Source organism: Loxodonta africana, chromosome 11 (genome assembly GCF_030014295.1).
Source record: "Loxodonta africana isolate mLoxAfr1 chromosome 11, mLoxAfr1.hap2, whole genome shotgun sequence".
NCBI lineage: Eukaryota > Metazoa > Chordata > Mammalia > Proboscidea > Elephantidae > Loxodonta > Loxodonta africana.
The window spans coordinates 72199392-72219362 of record NC_087352.1 but is presented as its reverse complement, the minus strand read 5'-3'; the positions used below and the strand labels follow the sequence as shown (position 1 = coordinate 72219362).

The following is a 19971-nucleotide window of genomic DNA, read 5'->3' as shown; positions in this document are numbered from 1 at the left end:
TACAAAGAAGATGCTTCTAATTTAATGGGGGCTGAATATGAGGGTAAGGGAGGCTTTCTAATAGGTGACTTCTTAATTCATTCAACAAATATTTATTGATCAAGGTACTATCCTTGATGCTGGGGATACAAATGGAGCTTTATAGCAGCTGTTATTTATAAATGCTACAAAAGAGAATAGATGATAAAAAGAAGGGCATAAGAGAGACCTTGCTCTGTTTAAGAGAGATCAGGAAGTTTATCTGAGGAAATAATAGTTAACCTGAGTTCTGAAGATTGGATATACAGAGAACTGGGAATCTAGAAGTAACCTCAATCACTTCCTGCCCCCTTCATTACCACCACCAGAGACTGAGCCACTATTATCTCTTGCCTGGATTATTTCAATCAAGTCTTCTCACTGGTCTCCCAGCTTTTACCCTTTTATTTGATTCTCTACAAAGCACCCTACTTATGTAAATCAGATCTTGCTGCTCTCAATCTATGCCCTGGCCAGAAGGCCAACATAACTCTGCTTCCTGGCTACCTTTCAATCCACATTCCTTAATAGCTTCTCCGATAATAATATCCCCAGCTGATCCTCAAACATCCCCAGAGCATAGCTATCTCATTGTCATCTCACTATCTCTGCATGTATTCCCTCTACCGAGAATACTTTACTCCTAGGTACTCGAATGGCTCAAATTTCATTCCTTCCTTTAATTTCTGTTCAAATGCCACCTTCACCACACTATTTAACTGAGCATCCTCATACCTCATACCCTCTAGTTACTTCCCTACTTTAAATTTCTTCATAGCACTTGCCATCTGATATTATAATATATATTCACCTGTCTATGCAGTTATTTATTACCTTTGCCATTCACTGAAATGTAAGCTCCATAAGAAAAGAACTTTTGTCTTGTTCAGTACTGTACCCTCAGGGCCTAGCACACATTAGGCACTCAATAAATATTTCACTGAATTCTAGGGAAAGGTAACATATACAAAAGCCTTAAGGCAGGAAGAACTAAGAGAGGTTCCGCTGACTTAAACTGTAGACTACGGGTTGGGTATGGAAGAAATATGAGACACAAGTCTGGAAATGTGGGCAGGGCCATAAATGAACATCTTAAGTCTTGTTCAGGACTTTAGACTTGACTTCTAGGGCAACGAGAGCCACTCAAAGGTATTATGGTCAGCTCTTCAACTCCTGACTACAATATTCTAAATGGATTAAATAATACTGGATGCAGAAAGCTCAGCCAGAGGCTACTGCAATTATACAGAAAAGACATTATGGTAACTGGAATAGAAAAAAATCCAAGGAACCAAGGGAACATGTACTATATGCTTAAGCAGCATAGGAAAGACAACTGGACTGGAGCGTAAGCTTGTCAGTCATTAGGGTATGGAGAATAACTAAATACATGCAGTGTTCAAAATCACCCAGTGCGCAAGTGAAGAATAAGACCAGAAGAGGGCCTAGGATGAAACTCTTAAGAAATACCAAATTGTGAAGAGATGGTAAAATATCTAAATTGGAGGATAAATAATACTTATTATTTAAGAGAGCAACATACACCAATACTTCACACTCTAATTTTTCTTAAAAAGCATCTACTTCAAGGCATATAGTGAGTAGATTTTCATCCTTATATCATTCAACAGGAAACCATGGTGGCGCAGTGGTTAAGTGCTACGGCTGCTAACCAAAAGGTCAGCAGTTCAAATCTGCCAGGCGCTCCTTGGAAACTCTATGGGGCAGTTCTACTCTGTCATATAGGGTCAGTATGAGTCGGAATTGACTCGACGGCAGTGGGTTTTTTTTTTTTTAATCATTCAACACATATCATTATCATTTACTATTGAATTCTATAATTCAGACTGATTTAATAGTCTATCTCATTTCAATATTCAGTCATCTACCAAATATTTGCATATAGCTTTTGGAAATAAGCATTTTAAAAGGACATAAGTCAAAGTACGGAGGCTTCTAATCCTCAGAATTTTCTGTAGCAAAAAATTTTAGCAGGTTTGTGATTTTAAATAAATATATATTTCCAAAATATTCTAAAATGTTATGTCAAATACCCACATACCAGAAAATCTTAAAATCAGTAAAAGCAATATGGGGAAAGTGGTACTGAGTTTATCCAGAAATATTGGTTGGAAGACTGACAGCTTTTATCTACACGAATTTTCAATGCAATGCCTTCATTCATTCTTAATGAAGTTCATTCTGATAAGGCAATTATTTTTGTCTCTTAAAGCTGTAATTCAAGTACTCAATGCCCAACTTATCAGCAGTTCAATTTTTTTTTTCTTCACAGAAAGCATTTAACACACTTACAAATACCATTTACATGTAGGTCTTTTCAAATGAAAGCCTTAGAAATACATTCTCTGTTTTTTACCTTAACGGCTTAAGGCAAATTTTAGCAAAAGGACATATGTGCATTTAAAACAGACCACCTAGTAACCAAAACAATTACCATACCTTGAAACATGCTTAAAAGCCTCCACTATAACTGGTGCAAAATCTTTTGTAAACTCCGGCCCCTTCCTTTTGCTGTTCTGAATGACATCATTGGCTAAGTAGAGAAAAGTAAGTTTCCTGTTTGGTTTGGCTGAAAAATAAAAAATTAAAAAAAATCTACTTAAATATCCTCAACTTAACTTGGACAAACTTTCTCAATACCTGAATTAAGCAGTTTCAGAATGATAACTACTAACCTTTATACATCATGTTCAATTCTAGTTACCCACTTTACTACCAAAAATATCAAGTTGCTGCTGCTACACTTAATAGGATGACTACACTCTGATTTTTGGAGACTGATCATGTGAGAAAAAAGAGAGCCAAAAAAGGAAGAGTAGGTCAGCGAGAGATCTGTCTCCTTGGCAAACCCAAAAAAACCAAACCCGGTGCCGTCGAGTAGATTCCGACTCATAGCGACCCTATAGGACAGAGTAGAACTGCCCCATAGAGTCTCCTTGGCAGTTTTCCTAAATCACCCAAACTACGTAACATCCTTGGTTCCTAGTCTTATCACCATTCCCAAACTAATAGTTTTATATACTGAAACCCACATATCTGTGTAAACATGCATCTCTGTGACTCTACATGGACTAAATTTCATTAAAATCATTAGAAAATATACGACACATAGTCACTTAAAATAAGGTGGTGATTGGTCATGCTGTTAAGATGGTACCTCAAAGCCTAAATTGAATTTAGGATTTGTCTGAATACCCAGCTGATTCAAAATCAATTAATAAGTTATTGTGAAACAACAAAAGAGTACAAAAGAGACTTCCCCTTCGATTACATTTTTTTTTTTTTAGGAGGAAAAAACCTGAACACTGCCCATTTGATGTCCCTAATATTTACACTCTTAGCATGGCAAATATTTACGGCATAAACAAAATATTCTTAAAATGTTACTTAAATTGCTACTAATCTAAAAAATAATTCGGAATAGCTTCTAAAACAGCACGTTAAACTAAGAATTTATAAGATTTCAAAATATGTTTCCCAATATATTACAAAGGACAAACCACGTACCAGGAAGGGATCCAAATACCAAGATACTATTTTCCTTTTCTTCCCTGTGGAACCCAGACTGAAATGTGAGAAATAACTAGAAACCACACTTCATACCCTTTCTCAAATTTTCAGGGGGAAAAAAAATTTACTTCCATTTAAAACTATGGGAACCTTTATATACAGCAAATAATACATTAATGGAACTAATCTCAACAGAATGAGCCTGGTGGTGCAGTGGTTAAAGCATTTTGCTGCTAACCAAAAGGTTGGTGATTTGAACCCACACACTGCTCTGCTGGAGAAAGATGTGGCAGTCTGCATCCTTAAAGATTACAGCCTTGGCAACCCTATGGGGCAGTTCTGCTCTGTCCTGTAGGGTCACTATGAGACAAAATCGACTTGATAGTTAAACACAATAGGCAATGCCAGAAGAAAATCACAAAAGTGATTTTAAATGAATTTTTAGAATAACGGGGCCACGAACTATTCTTAAAAGCAGCATACAAATTTAACAGAAATGGCAAACAAACCATTTCATAATTCGTTAGAGAAATACATCTATTGGCAACAGAACACAGGGCTAAGCAGTGGCTCTGACCTAGTCAACTCATGTTTCTGTTGCCCATGAGATCTCTCCCTTAGACACTTATTTTCCAAACCTCTCATTAAATATGTTATTGTTGTAAGATTGCTGTAAAGTTGGTTCCAACTCATGGTGACCCTATGCATGACAAAATGAAACATTCCCTATCCTGCACTACCTTCACGATCGTTACTATGTTTTGAGTTCATTGTTTCGGCTATCTTGTCAATCCATCTCACTGAGGGTTTCCCTAGTTTTTGCTGACCCCTACATTACCAAACAATTTCTTTCATGATGATGTCCAAAGTAAATGAGCCAAAGTCTCACCATTTCTATGAGCATTTTGCTTGTATTTCTTCTAAGACTGATTTTTTCATTCTTCTTGCAGCCCATGGTTTACCACAATTTGAATGTATCAATTCTTTTTCTGTCTTCCTTTTTCACCGTCCAACTTTTGCATGCAATAAGGTGATTGAAAAGACCATGGCTTAGGTTAAGGTACACCTTAGTCATCAAAGTGACATCTTTACTTTTTCTTCTTCATTTATCATGATGTTTATTAGTCCAGTCGAGGATTTTCTATTCAATTTAACAAACATTTATTTAATGTTTGTTATGTGCTAGGACCACACCACCCATCTGTCAGTTTGTTGTACTGTGGAGGCTCACGTGTTGCTGTGATGCTGGAAGCTATGCCACCGGTATTTAAAATATCAGCAGGGTCACCCATGGTGGACAGGATTTAGCGGAACTTATTAAGACAAATTAGAAAGGCCTGGTGACATACTTCTGAAAATTAGCCAAAGAAAACCCCACGGATCACAATATCTTTTTACTTGTTTGCTTTGGACATGTCATCAGGAGCAATCGATCACTGAAGCAAGACATCACATTTGGTGAAGGAAAGGGCCAGCGAAGGAGAGGAAGACCCTCAGTGAAATGGACTGGCACAATATCCACAGTGATGGACTAGAACATGCTGGCAATCGTAAGGATGATGCAGGACCAGGAAACATTTTGATCTTTTGTATACACAGTTACCAGGAGCCAGAGTCAACTCCTCAGCAGCTACCCATCTATCTCTATCCGCTTGCCTGCCTGCCAGGGACCATGCTGGGTGCAGACCAAAAAAAAAAAACCTTTCCTATTCAATCAAGAGTCTGCAAGCTCTATGCAAACTGGCACATGATAGGCCACATATTACTAAAAATATTAGTTCTTTTCTTTTTTTTTAAGCAATCATAAATACACACTTGTCTGTTATGTGCGCATACCACTGTATTTATACCAATAAAGCATAAGCCAAATAAGCACCACTCAACACTTAAATCACGAAGCACAACTTTCTTATGCCTCATCTCCCTGAACTAAATTTAAGCTCCTTCTGGGTAGTAACTATAGCTCCTTGTCGTGGGACCTTGCATATACACAGGTACACACACACACCCACACCTGCACACACACACATGCAATCTGGCTGGCTAAAATATGAGAACACAGTATTACTGAAAAAGGCACAGTAATAAAGTTCGGTTCATTACAGAAGTAAGAAACAATTACACCACCTCACAAACAATTCAATTACCAGGCTTTAAAAACAAATCAGAGCCTGTGTTATTGTATAAGCAATCTGAAACAAACAGCCAGTGAAAGGATTAAAGAAATGCCATCTAGTTTCACTTGTTCATAATCAGAAAGTGGTAGGAGCATTACTTAATTTCCACAGTGTACAAACCACATGCCTACGTGTTCTGGTAAGATACAAAATATCAATCTAAGGTAATCACTCATGCTTTTATAAAGACTGAAATTTAAAATTACTGTGGACAACAATGCTGATTAATACAACAAATAGCTGAAATGCTGTGCAATCTAAAACCATAAAAACCTTTTCTCCAGGGGAGGTCTTCTGCATGGAAAGAAACAGGAAAAAAACTGAATATACAAATATACACACACACACACATCAATGCCGGGAATGAACACTATTGCAGGTATTATAGCAGGAAATCAGGAGAAACGCCACTATCTTTAAACAAAAATCTATTTAAGATTTATTAACAACTCTTGGCCAATTTCATTTATTTTCTCTGTAAACTGAACCACTGTTGTTGTTGCTGTTGTTAGGTGCCGTCGAGTCGGTTCCGACTCATAGAGACCCTACGTGCAACAGAACGGAACACTGCCCTGGTCCTGTGCCATCCTTACAATCGTTGTTATGCTTGAGCTCATTGTTGCAGCTACTGTGTCAATCCACCTCGTTGAGGGTCTTCCTCTTTTCCGCTAACTCTGTACTCTGCCAAGCACGATGTCCTTCTCCAGGGACTGATCCTTCCTAACAACATGTCCAAAGTACGTAAGACGCAGTCTCGCCATCCTTGCCTCTAAGGAGCATTCTGGCCGCACTTCTTCCAAGACATATTTGTTCGTTCTTTTGGCAGTCCATGGTATACTGAATATTCTTCGCCAACGCCACAAGTCAAACGCGTCAACTCTTCTTCGGTCTTCTTTGTTCATTGTCCAGCTTTCACATGCATATGATGTGACTGAAAATACCATGCCTTGGGTCAGGTGCACCTTAGTCTTCAGGGTGACATCTCTGCTCTTCAACACTTTGAAGAGGTCCTTTGCAGCAGATTTGCCCAATGCAATGTGTCTTTTGATTTCTTGATTGCTGCTTCCATGACTACTGATTATGGATCCAAGTAAAATGAAATCCTTGACAACTCCAATCTTTTCTCCGTTTATCATGATGTTGCTCATTGGTCCAGTTGTGAGGATTTTTGTTTTCTTTATGTCGAGGTGTAATCCACACTGAAGGCTGTGGTCTTCGATCTTCATTAGTAAGTGCTTCAAGTCCTCTTCACTTACAGCAAGCAAGGTTGTGCCATCTGCATAACGCAGGTTGTTATGAGTCTTCCTCCAATCCTGATGCCCCGTTCTTCTTCATACAGTCCAGCTTCTTGGATTATTTGTTCAGCATACAGATTAAATAGGTATGGTGAAAGAATACAACTCTGACACACACCTTTCCTGACTTTAAACCAATCAGTATCCCCTTGTTCTGTCCGAACAACTGCCTCTTGATCTATTGTAAAGGTTCCTCATGAGCACAAATTAAGTGTTCTGGAATCCCCATTCTTCGTAGTGTTATCCACAGTTTGTTACGATCCACACAGTCAAATGCCTTTGCATAGTCAATAAAACACAGGTAAACATTCTTCTGGTATTCTCTGCTTTTGACCAGGATCCATCTGACATCAGCAATGATATCCCTGGTTCCACGTCCTCTTCTGAAACCAGCCTGAATTTCTGGCACTTCCCTGTCGATATACTGCTGCAGCCGTTTTTGAATGATCTTCAGCAAAATTTTGCTTGCGGGTGGTATTAATGATATTGTTCTATAATTTCCACACTTGGTTGGATTGCCTTTCTTGGGAATAGGCATAAATACGGATCTCTTCCAGTCAGTTGGCCAGAAAGCTGTCTTCCATATTTCTTGGCATAGACGAGTGAGCACCCCCAGCGCTGCATCTGTTTGTTGAAACATCTCAATTCATATTCCATCAATTCCTGAAGCCTTGTTTTTCGCCAATGCCTTCAGAGCAGCTTGGACTTCTTCCTTCAGTACCATTGGTTCCTGATCATATGCCATCTCTTGAAATGGCTGAATATCCACTAATTCTTTTGGTATAATGACTGTGTATTCCTTCCATCTTCTTTTGATGCTTCCTGCGTCATTTATTATTTTTCCCATGGAATCCTTCAGTATTCCAACTCGAGGCTTGAATTTTTTCTTCAGTTCTTTCAGCTTGAGAAATGCCGAGTGTGTTCTTCCCTGTTGGTTTTCCATCTCCAGCTCTTTGCACATGTCATTATAATACTTTGTCTTCTCGAGAGGCCCTTTGAAATCTTCTGTTCAGTTCTTTTACTTCATCAATTCTTTCTTTTGCTTTAGCTGCTCAACGTTCAAGAGCAAGTTTCAGAGTCTTCTCTGACATCCGTTTTGGTCTTTTCCTTCCTTCCTGTCTTTTCAGCGACCTCTTGCTTTCTTCATGGATGATGTCCTTGATGTCATTCCACAACTCATCTGGTATTCAGTCACTAGTGTTCAATGCATCAAATCTATTCTTGAGATGGTCTCTAAATTCAGGTGGGATATGCCCAAGGTCATATTTTGGCTCTTGTGGACTTGCTCTGATTTTCTTCAGTTTCAGCTTGAACTTGCATATGAGCAATTGATGGTCTGTTCCACAGTCAGCCCCTGCCCTTGTTCTGACTGATACTGAGCTTTTCCATCGTCTCTTTCCACAGATGTAATCAATTTGATTTCTGTGTGTTCCATCTGGCGAGGTCCATGAGTATAGTCGCCATTTATGTTGGTCAAAGAAGGTATTTGCAATAAAGTCGTTGGTCTTGCAAAATCCTATCATTTGATCTCCAGCATTGTTTCTATCACCAAAGGCCGTATCTTCCAACTACTGATCCTTCTTTGTTTCCAACTTTCGCATTCCAATCGCCAGTAATTATCAACACATCTTGATTGCATGTTCGATCAATTTCAGACTGCAGTAGCTGATAAAAATCTTCTATTTCCTCATCTTTGGCCCTAGTGGTTGGTGTGTAAATTTGAATAATGGACTGGTATTGGCCATTCTGAATCGGACAATCATATCATCTACTATGCTGGGAATGACAACTCGAAGAGGAATGGTGTTGCAGTCATCGTCAAAAAGAACGTTTCAAGATCTATCCTTAAGTACAATGCTGTCAGTGATAGGATAATATCCATACGCCTACAAGGAAGACCAGTTAACAGGACTATTATTCAAATTTATGCACCAGCCACTTGGACTGAATCACTACAGACTAGAATGAGGTGCTATATACCCCGCTTTTGCAGTAAGTGCATATTAGGGCCTCAAATTTTAAGTGTAATTTAATTATGTTCTCTTAAGTTTAATTTGTGGAAATATAAATGTAGTTAACTGAAGAATAATTATGATTATTAAGATCTCACGCCATTCATTCAGTCAACAGGTAATTATTTATTGTCTACTATGTTTACAGACACTGCATTAGGAATAAAACAAGACTCACAGTCAAATCATGAAAGCCTTTTTAAGCCATAAGTGTAAATATGCAATGAAACACTGGTGGAGAGAACATTCCAGGCAGAAGCCCCAGTGCGTGATGTAATGAGCGCACTATTGATATTGTAAAAGTAATGGAGTATGACGCTGGAAAGGAGGGGAGACCTTAAATATCAAGTTAATGAGTTTAAGCTTCATTTTGTAAGTAAAAAGAGAAGTACTGAGGTTTTAGAGGCAGGTGAAGCACACCTTCAGGTGAATTAGGAATGCTGGAAGGACTGAGCAGTAAGAATATTTCAACTGGAAAGAAAGCATTCAGAATTAAAGTTGTGTTAAGGGGAACTTTACCTTTCATTGACAACATTTAAACACCCCTAAGAATCGGAGCTCTGGTGGTGTACTGGTTAAGAGCTCAGCTGCTAACCAAAAGGCTGGCAGTTCTAATCCACCAGGCGCTCCTTGGAAACCCTATGGGGCAGTTCTACTCTGTCCTATAGGGTTGCTGAGTCGAAATCCACTCAGTGGCAGAGTTTTGGAGTTTTTTTTTTTTTAAGAATTCTTTAGCTTTTTAGGGAGGTGGCACTTACACAAGAGAGTTGTTCTATTCACTTATAGTAAATTCCTATTTGACAAATTGGAATTTCTTATTTGTTGCACTCTAACAGGAAGCAAATAATAAGAAAATAATTTACTATAAGTTTACAGTTCTTTTCAGTACTTGTCATTCAGAATGAACCTGAATGACACTGCCTGATTTCAAGTGGAAAAAAGACTTTCATATTATAGCTTAATCAGAATACCACTACAGAAGCTGAGTGAAACTCAAATGAGAACTGAACAAAGGTTTTCTACATAATCCTCAACATACTAGAGCAGTTCATTAAAGAGCCTGGTCCAAAAGCTTTCTGGATAATCTCCGAGTTTTCCCAAATATCACCTCTACTATTTTCATTTTAAGAACATTGGAAAAAAGAAAACAATAATAATAGTAAATGTTTTCCAAAATAATCCCCAGTCATCTCTCCTAAAAACAACAAGTTAGTTGTATGGCGTTTCCTCCAAAGAAAGGTTCTGGATGTTTCTTTTACCTTCTAGAATCCGTATCTGCAAACCCCTTGGCTTCCACATGCTGTCTGAAGTCTCACTAAAGCAATCACACCACACAGCGCCCCTACCTCCAACTTAGAAGACCCCCTCCCAATTAAACTCTCAGTTCAGGAATGCATGGAGGAAGACCTAACTGAGTCCCTCAACCTTTACAGATAATTTGATACCTAAGAGTTCATAACAAAATATAGTGCAACAAACTGAAATTTAAAACATTTTTAGTGGAAATTTTAATTTTCTGAGGCAGAAAAGAAAGTTCTGTACTATGTAAAAGTGCATGTACCCTGAGAACCTGTTCTCCAAAACAGTCTCTTTTTAAAACCTATGGATTCTAACAGCTTCAAGATTTTTCCTTCTGCCTATGGCACTGTGGGGAAGAAGACATGTTCAAGTGAGCAGACAGGTAGTTGTAAGACAGAAGCTGCTTTAATTTGGTAATTTTCTATGCCACGGAAAGTACATAATCAACAGATGATTCTTTAAATGGAATTCAATCTGTCCTGCATAATAGAACAAAGCGTTCAGTCAGACACAGCTGGCTGCTTCTCAATAGCTGAGGTGGGTAAAAAATGGACAGAGCAGGTGTATTTCTCTACCGCTGGTAGCAAGATTCCTCAGGCTTTTGGCAGCCGACCCCTTGGAAGAGTTCAAGTTCCTGCTTCGAACTACCTACTAGGGGTTGAATCTGTCGTTTCTTACTTAAAAACCTTCAAAAGATTTTCTGTTGTGCAGATAACGCTTAAAATCCTTAATACAAACAATAATATCCTATAAGATCTGTCTCTGCCCTCTTATAATACTCTCTCTTCACACCCAACACTACTACCCTTCCAACTTCCTCAACTCCTACTTGGTCTTCCAGACCTCGCTTAAATGAATTCCTCTAGTTTTCCCTGACCACCCAATCCACACAGGTTGGAGAGCCCTGATAATGCTCTCATAGCACCTCATACTCTTCCTATGGAGGGAGCACTTATCCCAAGTGTAATTATCTTTACTTATTTAATGTAGTGCTTCCCAATAAACTGAGTTCTATGAAAGCAAGAATTGCTGGTCTCATCTAAAAATCTACGGAATCAAGCCCAGCAGCTGGTTCATAATTTGTTCGGTATTTACTGAATAAATAAAGTTTGGCCTGGAACTGCACCTTTAATTGCTTATTCCATTAACTTGGCTTCTGGTCATTAGCCTCGCCCACTCTATCAGCTATGGGAACACATGTAAAATTACAATGTTATGATTATGAAATTCAGATTATGAAAGACAGAATTTATTACAGATCTAGTTACTTTCGCTATTTCCAGTGTATTGAGTTCAAGATACTTTTCTGTCTCCATTCTGAAGTTCTACAAATCAATAAACTATAGAAAAATGGGCAAGGAATGTGAATAGCAAAGGAGCCCTGATGGCTCAGTGGTTAAGGGCTCAGCTGTTAATGGAAAGGCAGGCCAGTTTAAATCCATCACCCTCTCCATAGGAGAAAGACGTGGCAGTCTTTTCTGTAAAGACTACAGCCTTGGAAACCCTATGGGACAGTTCTACTCTGTCCTGTAGGGTCGCTCTGAGTAGGAATCAACCGCAACAGGTTTGGTTTTGGCTTTTCTGGAATGTGAATAGGAAAAAATTCAAATACAAATACTAAACAATGAAAATCAAAAACCATTTTCCACTTATGAGACTGATCAAGAGGAAAGTCTGACATTAAAATTGGCAAGGTACAATTGCTACCTCTAGACACTTCAGACATTGATGGTGAAAATATAAATTGGTACAACTTTAGAAAAATAATTTCGCAGTACCTATCAAAAATTTAACTACAAATACCTCTTGGCCCTGCAATTTTACTTCTAGAAATTTATCTCATGGATCCATTCTCATAAAGGCACAAAGAAATCCACTAAGGATGTTCAGAACAGCATCAAGAAAAAGGTGGCTATATTAATCATGGTACATCTACACAATCCAATACTCTGCAGCTGTTCAAAGAATGAGACAGAACTTTATGTACTGATACAAAAAGATGTTCAAGGCATATCACTAAGTTATACACACATAAACACACACATACAGTAAACGATATATAGTTCTACTTTTGGGAAGGATTAAGAAAAAAAATTTTGGGGGGGGACAGAGGGACTTTGGATTATCAACAAAGAATTAACTCATAAATACGAAATACATGATTTATGTAAATGATTAACTAGAGCCTTCATGCTGAAAAGGGTTCTGGTTACTGCTGACCTCGAACTGACTGTCCTACAGCTGCATGTAGCCATGGTTCTTCCTATTTTAGTGCTTGGTAAGAAATCCAGACAGATATCAGGGACAGACAGAACAAGCAAGGCATAATGCTAACAATGCTGAAGTTAGGTGATAGGTTCACAGGAGTTCAGTATCTTGTCTTTACCTTTGTAAATAACTTTTGAAATTTATCATAAAAAGTTAAGAAACTAAAGTTGAGGGTATGTAAATAGTGAAGACTCCTTTCATAGATATAAGGAGCACGGGTGGCGCCGTGGTTAAGCGCTCAGCTGCTACCAGAAAGGTTGGCGGTTTGAACCCACCAGCTGCTCCGTGGGAGAATGATGTGGTAGTCTACTCCTGTAAAGACATATTGGGCATTTCTACTCTGTCCTACAGAGTCACTATGAGTCAGAAAGATTTTGTCATAGATAGAAGTTAATAATTTGGTATATGCAGCCTTTCAAGAATGTTTGCAAACATTATATACACATAAGATTTGTTTCATAAACGAGATCATGCTACACGTAAGTTTTACAAATAGCTTTCTTCACACTTTATCCAAGATCTGTTACCAAACTTTTTGTTCTGTTGTAGTAAGAATATATGTAACAAAACATTTGCTAATTCAACATTTTTTACCAAACTCTCTTCAACAGCTTCATTCCTTTTAACAGCAACTTAGGCACATGAGATACAGATTATTTAAAATCTTTAGTATTTTTTATCTTTGTAAACCTGAGCACGTATTTTTACCGGATAGATTCTGAGAAGCAGAGGCGATGGGTTAAAAAGTATGCAATTAACAATTTTTGTTGTTATAAAAATATATGTAACACAACATTTCGCAAATTAATGTTTTTTCAGGTGTACAATTTAGTGACAAATTAATTATGTGCAACCACCAATAACTCTTGCCAATTTTTCCATCACCATAAATAGAAAACTGAATGCTTCCTAAACAATGAGCCCCTTTTCCCATCCCTCCTGCCCCTGTAACCACTAATAAACTTTGGTCTGTATGCACTTGCCTATTCCAGGTATTTCATAGGAATGAGATCATACAATATTTGTCCTTTTGCAACTAACATCACTCTGCATAATGTTTTCAAGGTTCATCCATGTTGTAGCATATATCAGGACTTCATTTCTCTTGTCTGCAGTTTAAATTTTGACAGACATTGTCAAGCTGCCTTCCAAAAAGGCTGTACCAATTTGAACTCCCACCACATGGAAATGTTCACTTCCCTACATTATCACCAACACTACAAAATTCAAACCCGTTGTCATCGAGTCAATTCCGACACTTAGCAACCCTACAGGACAGAGTAGAACTGTACCATAGGGTTTCTAAGGCTGTAAATCTTTACAGAAGCAGACTGCCAATCTTTCTCCCATGGAGCAGCTGGTGAGTTTGAACCACTGATCTTTATGTCAGCAGGTGAGTGCTTAACCACTGCACCACCAGGGCTCCTTATCACCAACACTAGATATTATTAATATTTGTAATTTTTGCCAAGTTTTTGAGAGTAAAATGATGGTGTTATTTGCAATTCCCTACATACTAATGAGGCTGGTTCCTTCTCATTTCTTTTTCCTCCTTCTGTGAACTGCCTATTGATATGTTACCCGTTTTTCTACTGAATTGTCTTTTTCTTGTTAATTCATAAAATCACTTTATGTATTATAGATTTTAGCTTATTTCTATACCAGATACTGCAAATATTATCTCCAAGTCTATTTGATGCTAGTTTCTGTATTCAGAAATTTTATAATTTTATGTTGCCAAATCTATTTCCTACATGATTTCTGGCCTATATCTAATTTAGAAAGTCCTTCCATAATCCAAAGTTAGAAGTAATTATAAATATATAATATACATTTTTCTTGCACGCTTATTATATTGTTGATTGTTTTCAATGTCTACATCTTTAATTCAATTAACTTTTTATATGGTTTAGGTAAGAATCCAAGAAAGGAGTCCTGGTGGAACAATGGTTAAGTGCTCTGCTGCTAACGGAAACGTTGGTGGTTCAAACCCACCAGCTGCTCTGCAGGAGAGAGACTGGCAGTCTGCTCCTGTAAAGATTACAGCAGCCTTGGAAACCCTGTGGGGCAGTGCTACTCTGTCTTATAGAAGAATCTAAGAATCAATTGTTAATATTACATGCCTCCTCTCATGGATTTAAAGTGCCTGATCTACCATATCCTCATATAAAATGGGTCTTCCAAATCTCTCTTCTGTTTCATTCATATATTCCTATTCCTGCACCAACATCATACTGTTATAATTCCAACACCTTTATAGTATGCCTGGGTACCAAAAGGGTACATTATCTCCATTATTGTTTTCCTTTCAAAATCATGTGGAATCTCCCTCCATGTTTACTTTTCCCAGTAATCTTCAGAATTAGTCCATCAACTTCAAGTAAAAACAAATTCCTTTTGGACTGCTCTGAATTTATAGATTAATTTGGGATAACTTACTGCTTTGCAATAGATTTTTACTTTGTAATTTCATATACTATTGTACTGCTCTATAATTTTACAACTACTTTAAACCAATAAAAAAGTAAACATTAGTGTTTAGTAGAGTTATATTAAAATAAACTTATTAAACAACTAACACAACATCCTAACCAGAAAGTATCCTATCATATCAAGACCAAAAAATACTGGTAGAACACACCAGTCTAGGAGTTCTAAATAATGTGTCCCAATTCCAGTATAAAGATCAATCTGTAGGAAACTTCTGCTTCAGGAAGATAGAACAGACTTTTCTCTATTCCTCCTGCTAAGTACAAGTACAAACCCTGGACATTATATATAAAACAAATGTAAGAAAAGAGAAGAACACAACCAGCTAGGGACCTCAGGACCCAAAGAACAACACAGGGACAAGTTCCCTGGGTTTTCTTTATGCATCATATACACCAGAATTTGACACTGAAAAAGCCAGAAACCCAGAAACTCCAACAGGAGCAGACCAAAAAAAAAAAAAAAGGCTCAACAAAAACCTGCTCTCTTGAGCTAAATGAACAGGAAATGGGCAGCCTAGCAAGACAGAAAACTTTTACGCAATAACCACTCTAACTCCAGAAAAAACTGTGGCATAACCTCCACCCATATCAGCAAAAACAAATGGGAACCCAGACTTCCACCCTTACAAGACTGTAATGAGGGGCCTGATATTCCACCAGGGTGGTATCAAAGAAGGTAAGTAGGGAGTCTGGACTTCCAACCCCACCCAGAAGTAAGAAAGTATTCCCACTGGGGTGGTGTCAGAGAAGGCCTAGCAGAGGGTCAGGATTTTCGCCACTGTCCGGCAGTAATGGGGCCACACACATCCCATCCTTGGCGTGTCAGTAGAAGCCTAGCGGGGAGCTGAACTCTCACTCCTACCAGCAGCAACAAGTGCAGTGTGTCACAGGAGGCTAGGTTATCAAGAGGCCAGGGGGGAACATGTATTTCTACCTCTTCCTGGCAGTAACAGAGCACACCCCCCACACCTTATAAAGCAATGTCACAGAAATCCAGCTAAAGCTGAAGGATGACGTAAGATCCAGAGTTTCATAATAGATACAGAAATATCCATGCATTACTTGAAAATCACTCATCATACCAAGAACTACAAAGATCTCAAACTGAATGAAAAAATAATCAATAGATGCCAACACCAAGATGACAGAGATGTCAGAATTACCTGACAAAGATTTTAAAGCAGTAAGCATAAAAATGCTTCATATAAAAATATATTGGAGATACAAATATCACACAAATAACACAACAGAGTCCCTGATGGAGCAAGAGAAAAGTGTGGTGTGGAACTAAAATCCAGGTAAAAAGACCAGACTTAGTGGTCTGACCGAGGCTAGAGGAACCCCAAAAGACACGGCCTCTGAACTCTGTTAACCCAGAACTAAAATCATTCCCGAAGCCAACTCCTCAGACAAAGATTAGACTGGACTATAAAACATAAAATGATACTCATGAAGAATGTGCTTCTTTGTTCAAGTAGATCCAAAAAAAAATTCAAACCCAGTGCCGTTGAGTTGATTCCGACTCATAGCAACCCTACAGGACAGAGTAGAACTGCCCCATAGGGTTTCCAAGGGGCGCCTGGCAGACTCGAATTGCTGGCCCTTTGGTTAGCAGCCGTGGCACTTTACTATGCCACGAGACTAAATAGGCAGCTCCTGTCTGGAGGCAGGATGAGAAGGCAGAAAGGGATAGAAGCTGGATGAATGGACACGCGAAACCCAGGGTGGAAAACAGAGCGTGCTGTCACACTATAGGGATTCCAACTAGGGTTACATAACAATATATGCATAAATTTTTGTATGAAAAATTAACTGGAGCTGTAAACTTAAGGCACAATAAAAAAATCTGACCTGCCCTGACATCCCTATTTAAAGTAGGTCTCCTGCACTCCTTGAAATTCTCCAATCCCTCCATGACACTTAGCTTGTGTGAAATTATCTTGTGTATGGCTAGCACAAAAGCTTCGTGAGGGCTGAAATTGGCGTCATCGAATTGTGTGTCCCCATTGCCTGTTATAGTGCCTGGCACAGAGAGGGATTTAAAACATGTATATATTATTGAGTGAATAAATAAATAAATAATTGGCACATCTCTCATGGTTCCTGTTCAAAACACCAGATTTGTAGGTGAGGCCTTCTGTTGGTCCGGCTCGACTATAGTCAGCTGCGGCAAGGTGAATGAGTTGGTAATGGGTACAAGCACAACTCGAAACAAATCACTGCTATAGTCAGGGACAAAGAGCCCTGGTGGCACTACGTTTAAGCATTTGGCTGCTACCTAGAAGTTTGGCAGTTTGAACCTATCAGCTGCTCTGTGGGAGAAAAGACCTGGTGATCTGCTCCTGTAAGATTAGGAAACCCTATGGGGCAGTCCTACTCTGTCATATAGGGCCGCTATGAGTTGGAATCGACTCAATGGCATACAATGACAACACAGTCAGGAGAAGTTCCTAGAGAAGGAAAATTATTGCGAGCTTGGTTGTTATTGTTAGTTGCCATTGAGTTGGCTCCTACTCACGATGACCCCATGTGTAACAGGATGAAACACTGCCCTGTCCTATGCTATCTTTATGATCACTGGTATGTTTGAGTCCATTGTGGGGGCTATAAAGAAAATTTGTGGGACACTGGAGAAGTCTACCAAACATTTAGAGAAGAATTGACACCAATCCTATTTAAACTCTTCCAAATAGTAGAGAAGGAAAGAATACTCCCTAACTCTTTCTATGAAGGCAGCACTACCCTGATACCAAAGCCAGAGAGACACCACAAGAAAATTACAGACCAACATATCTTATGAACACAGATGCCAGAACTTTCAACAAAATAGTAGCAAACAGAATTCAACAGCATATTAAAAGAATTATACACCATGATCAAGCAGGAGTTATTCCAGGAATGCAAAGACAGTTCAACATTAGGAAATTTATCAATGTAATACATCACATTAATGTTGTTGTTGTTAGGTGCTGTCAAGTTGGTTCCGACTCATAGCGATCCCATGTACAACATAACAAAACTGCCTAGTCCTGGGCCATCCTTACAATCTTTGTTATGCTTGAGCCCACTGTTGCAGCCACTGTGTCAATCCATGATGTTGAGGGTCTTCCTCTTTTTCACCGACCCTCTACTTTACCAAGCATGATGTCCTTCTCCAGGTGCTGGTCCCTCTAATCACATTATTAGAACAAATGAAAAGAACAACATGATCATCTCTGTTGACACAGAAAAGGTATTTGATAAAATCCAACACTCTTTCTTGATAGAAACTCTCAACAAGATAGAAATAAAAGGGAAGTTCCTCAATATGATTAAGGTCATTTATGAAAAATTAACAGCCAACATTATACTCAATGGGGAAAAAAAATGAGAACGTTCTCCCTGAAAATAAAAAGGAACAAGACAAGATACCCACTCTCACTACTCTTATTTGATACTGTATTAGAAGTTCCAACCAGAGCAATAAGGCAAGAAAAGAGAAAATGTTTCTAAATTAGAAAGGAAGAGGTAAAACTATCTGTGTTTGCAGATGACATGGTCCTGTATACAGAAAACTCTGAAGAATCTACTAAAAAAGCTTCAGACTTAATAGAGAGATTTAGTAATGTTGGGGGATACAAGGCCAACACACAAAAATCACTTGGGTTTCTATACACCAAAACAAAAACCCATTGCTGCTGAGTCATTTCCAACTCATAGCAACCCCACAGGACAGAGCACAACTGCCCCATACGGTTTCCAAGGAATTGCTGGTGGATTCCAACTGCCAACCTTTTGGTTAGTAGCCAGGCTCTTAACCACTGTGCAACCAGGACTCCACTGAGCCACTAGGACTCCTTCTATAAAACAGCAATAAGAAATCTGAAAAGGAGATTAAAGACAATTTCATTTATAATAGTATCTAAAAGAATAAAATACTCAGGAATAAAAATTTGTGGGACACAGTTAAAGCAGAGATGAGAAAGAAATTTATAACACTAAATTCATACATCAGAGAAAAGGGGAAAAAAATCACAAATCAATAATCTTAGTTTCCACCTCAAAACCCTAGAAAAAGGAGAACAAAAGAAACCCAAGGACGCAGAAGGGAAATAATAAAAGGGCAGAAATCAATTAAAATGAAAACAGAAAAGCATTAGAGAGGTATCAACGAAACTAAGAGCTGATTCTCTAAGAAGAGCAATACAACTAACAAACCTCTAGCAAGAATAAAGTGAGAAGACATGAACTATCAACATCAGGAATGAAGCAAGGGCTATCACTATAGCCCCTGTAGACATCAAAAGGATAATAAGGGAATAATACGAACAATTCTACACCTTCAAATTTAACACCCTAAATAAATGGATTACTTCCTCAAAAACCACAAACTACCACAACTCACCCAATATAAAACAGATAATTTAAATACCCCTAGACTCGAGAGCAATGGGTTATAACTATTAAGGAAATTGAATTCGCAATTTAAAAACTCCAAAAAAGAAATCTCCAAGTCCAGATGGTTTTACTGGAGAATTCTACCAAATATTTAAAGAATTAACAATTCTACATAATACTGTCCAGAAAATAGAAGAGGGAACACTTCCCAATTCATTTTATAAAGCTACTATTACTGATACCAAAACCAGACAAAGAGAGTACCCCCACCCCCCAAAAAGAGTCAGACCAACAGCCACCCTGAACAAAGATGCAAAATCCTTAACAAAGTATTAGTAAATAGAATTCATCAATATATAAAAAGAAATATATACCATAAACAAGGAATTATTTATTCCAGGAATACAAAGCCAGTTCAGGATTCTAAAATCAATCACCATAATCCACCATATTAACTGGCTAAAGAAGAAAAATCACATGATCATATTAACTGATGAAGGCA

At 38.3% G+C, this 19971-nt stretch overlaps 1 protein-coding gene across 2 annotated transcripts in view; it reads right to left on the bottom strand.

Moving 5' to 3' along the window:
* Positions 1–19971, bottom strand: part of RPRD1A (regulation of nuclear pre-mRNA domain containing 1A) — a 72936-nt gene that overhangs the window by 35290 nt on the left and 17675 nt on the right. For both annotated transcript variants that reach the window (XM_003406325.4, XM_064294601.1), the window contains exon 2: positions 2479–2608. In XM_003406325.4, the coding sequence (XP_003406373.2) occupies positions 2479–2608 (130 nt within the window). The remainder of the gene's footprint in view (positions 1–2478; positions 2609–19971) is intronic.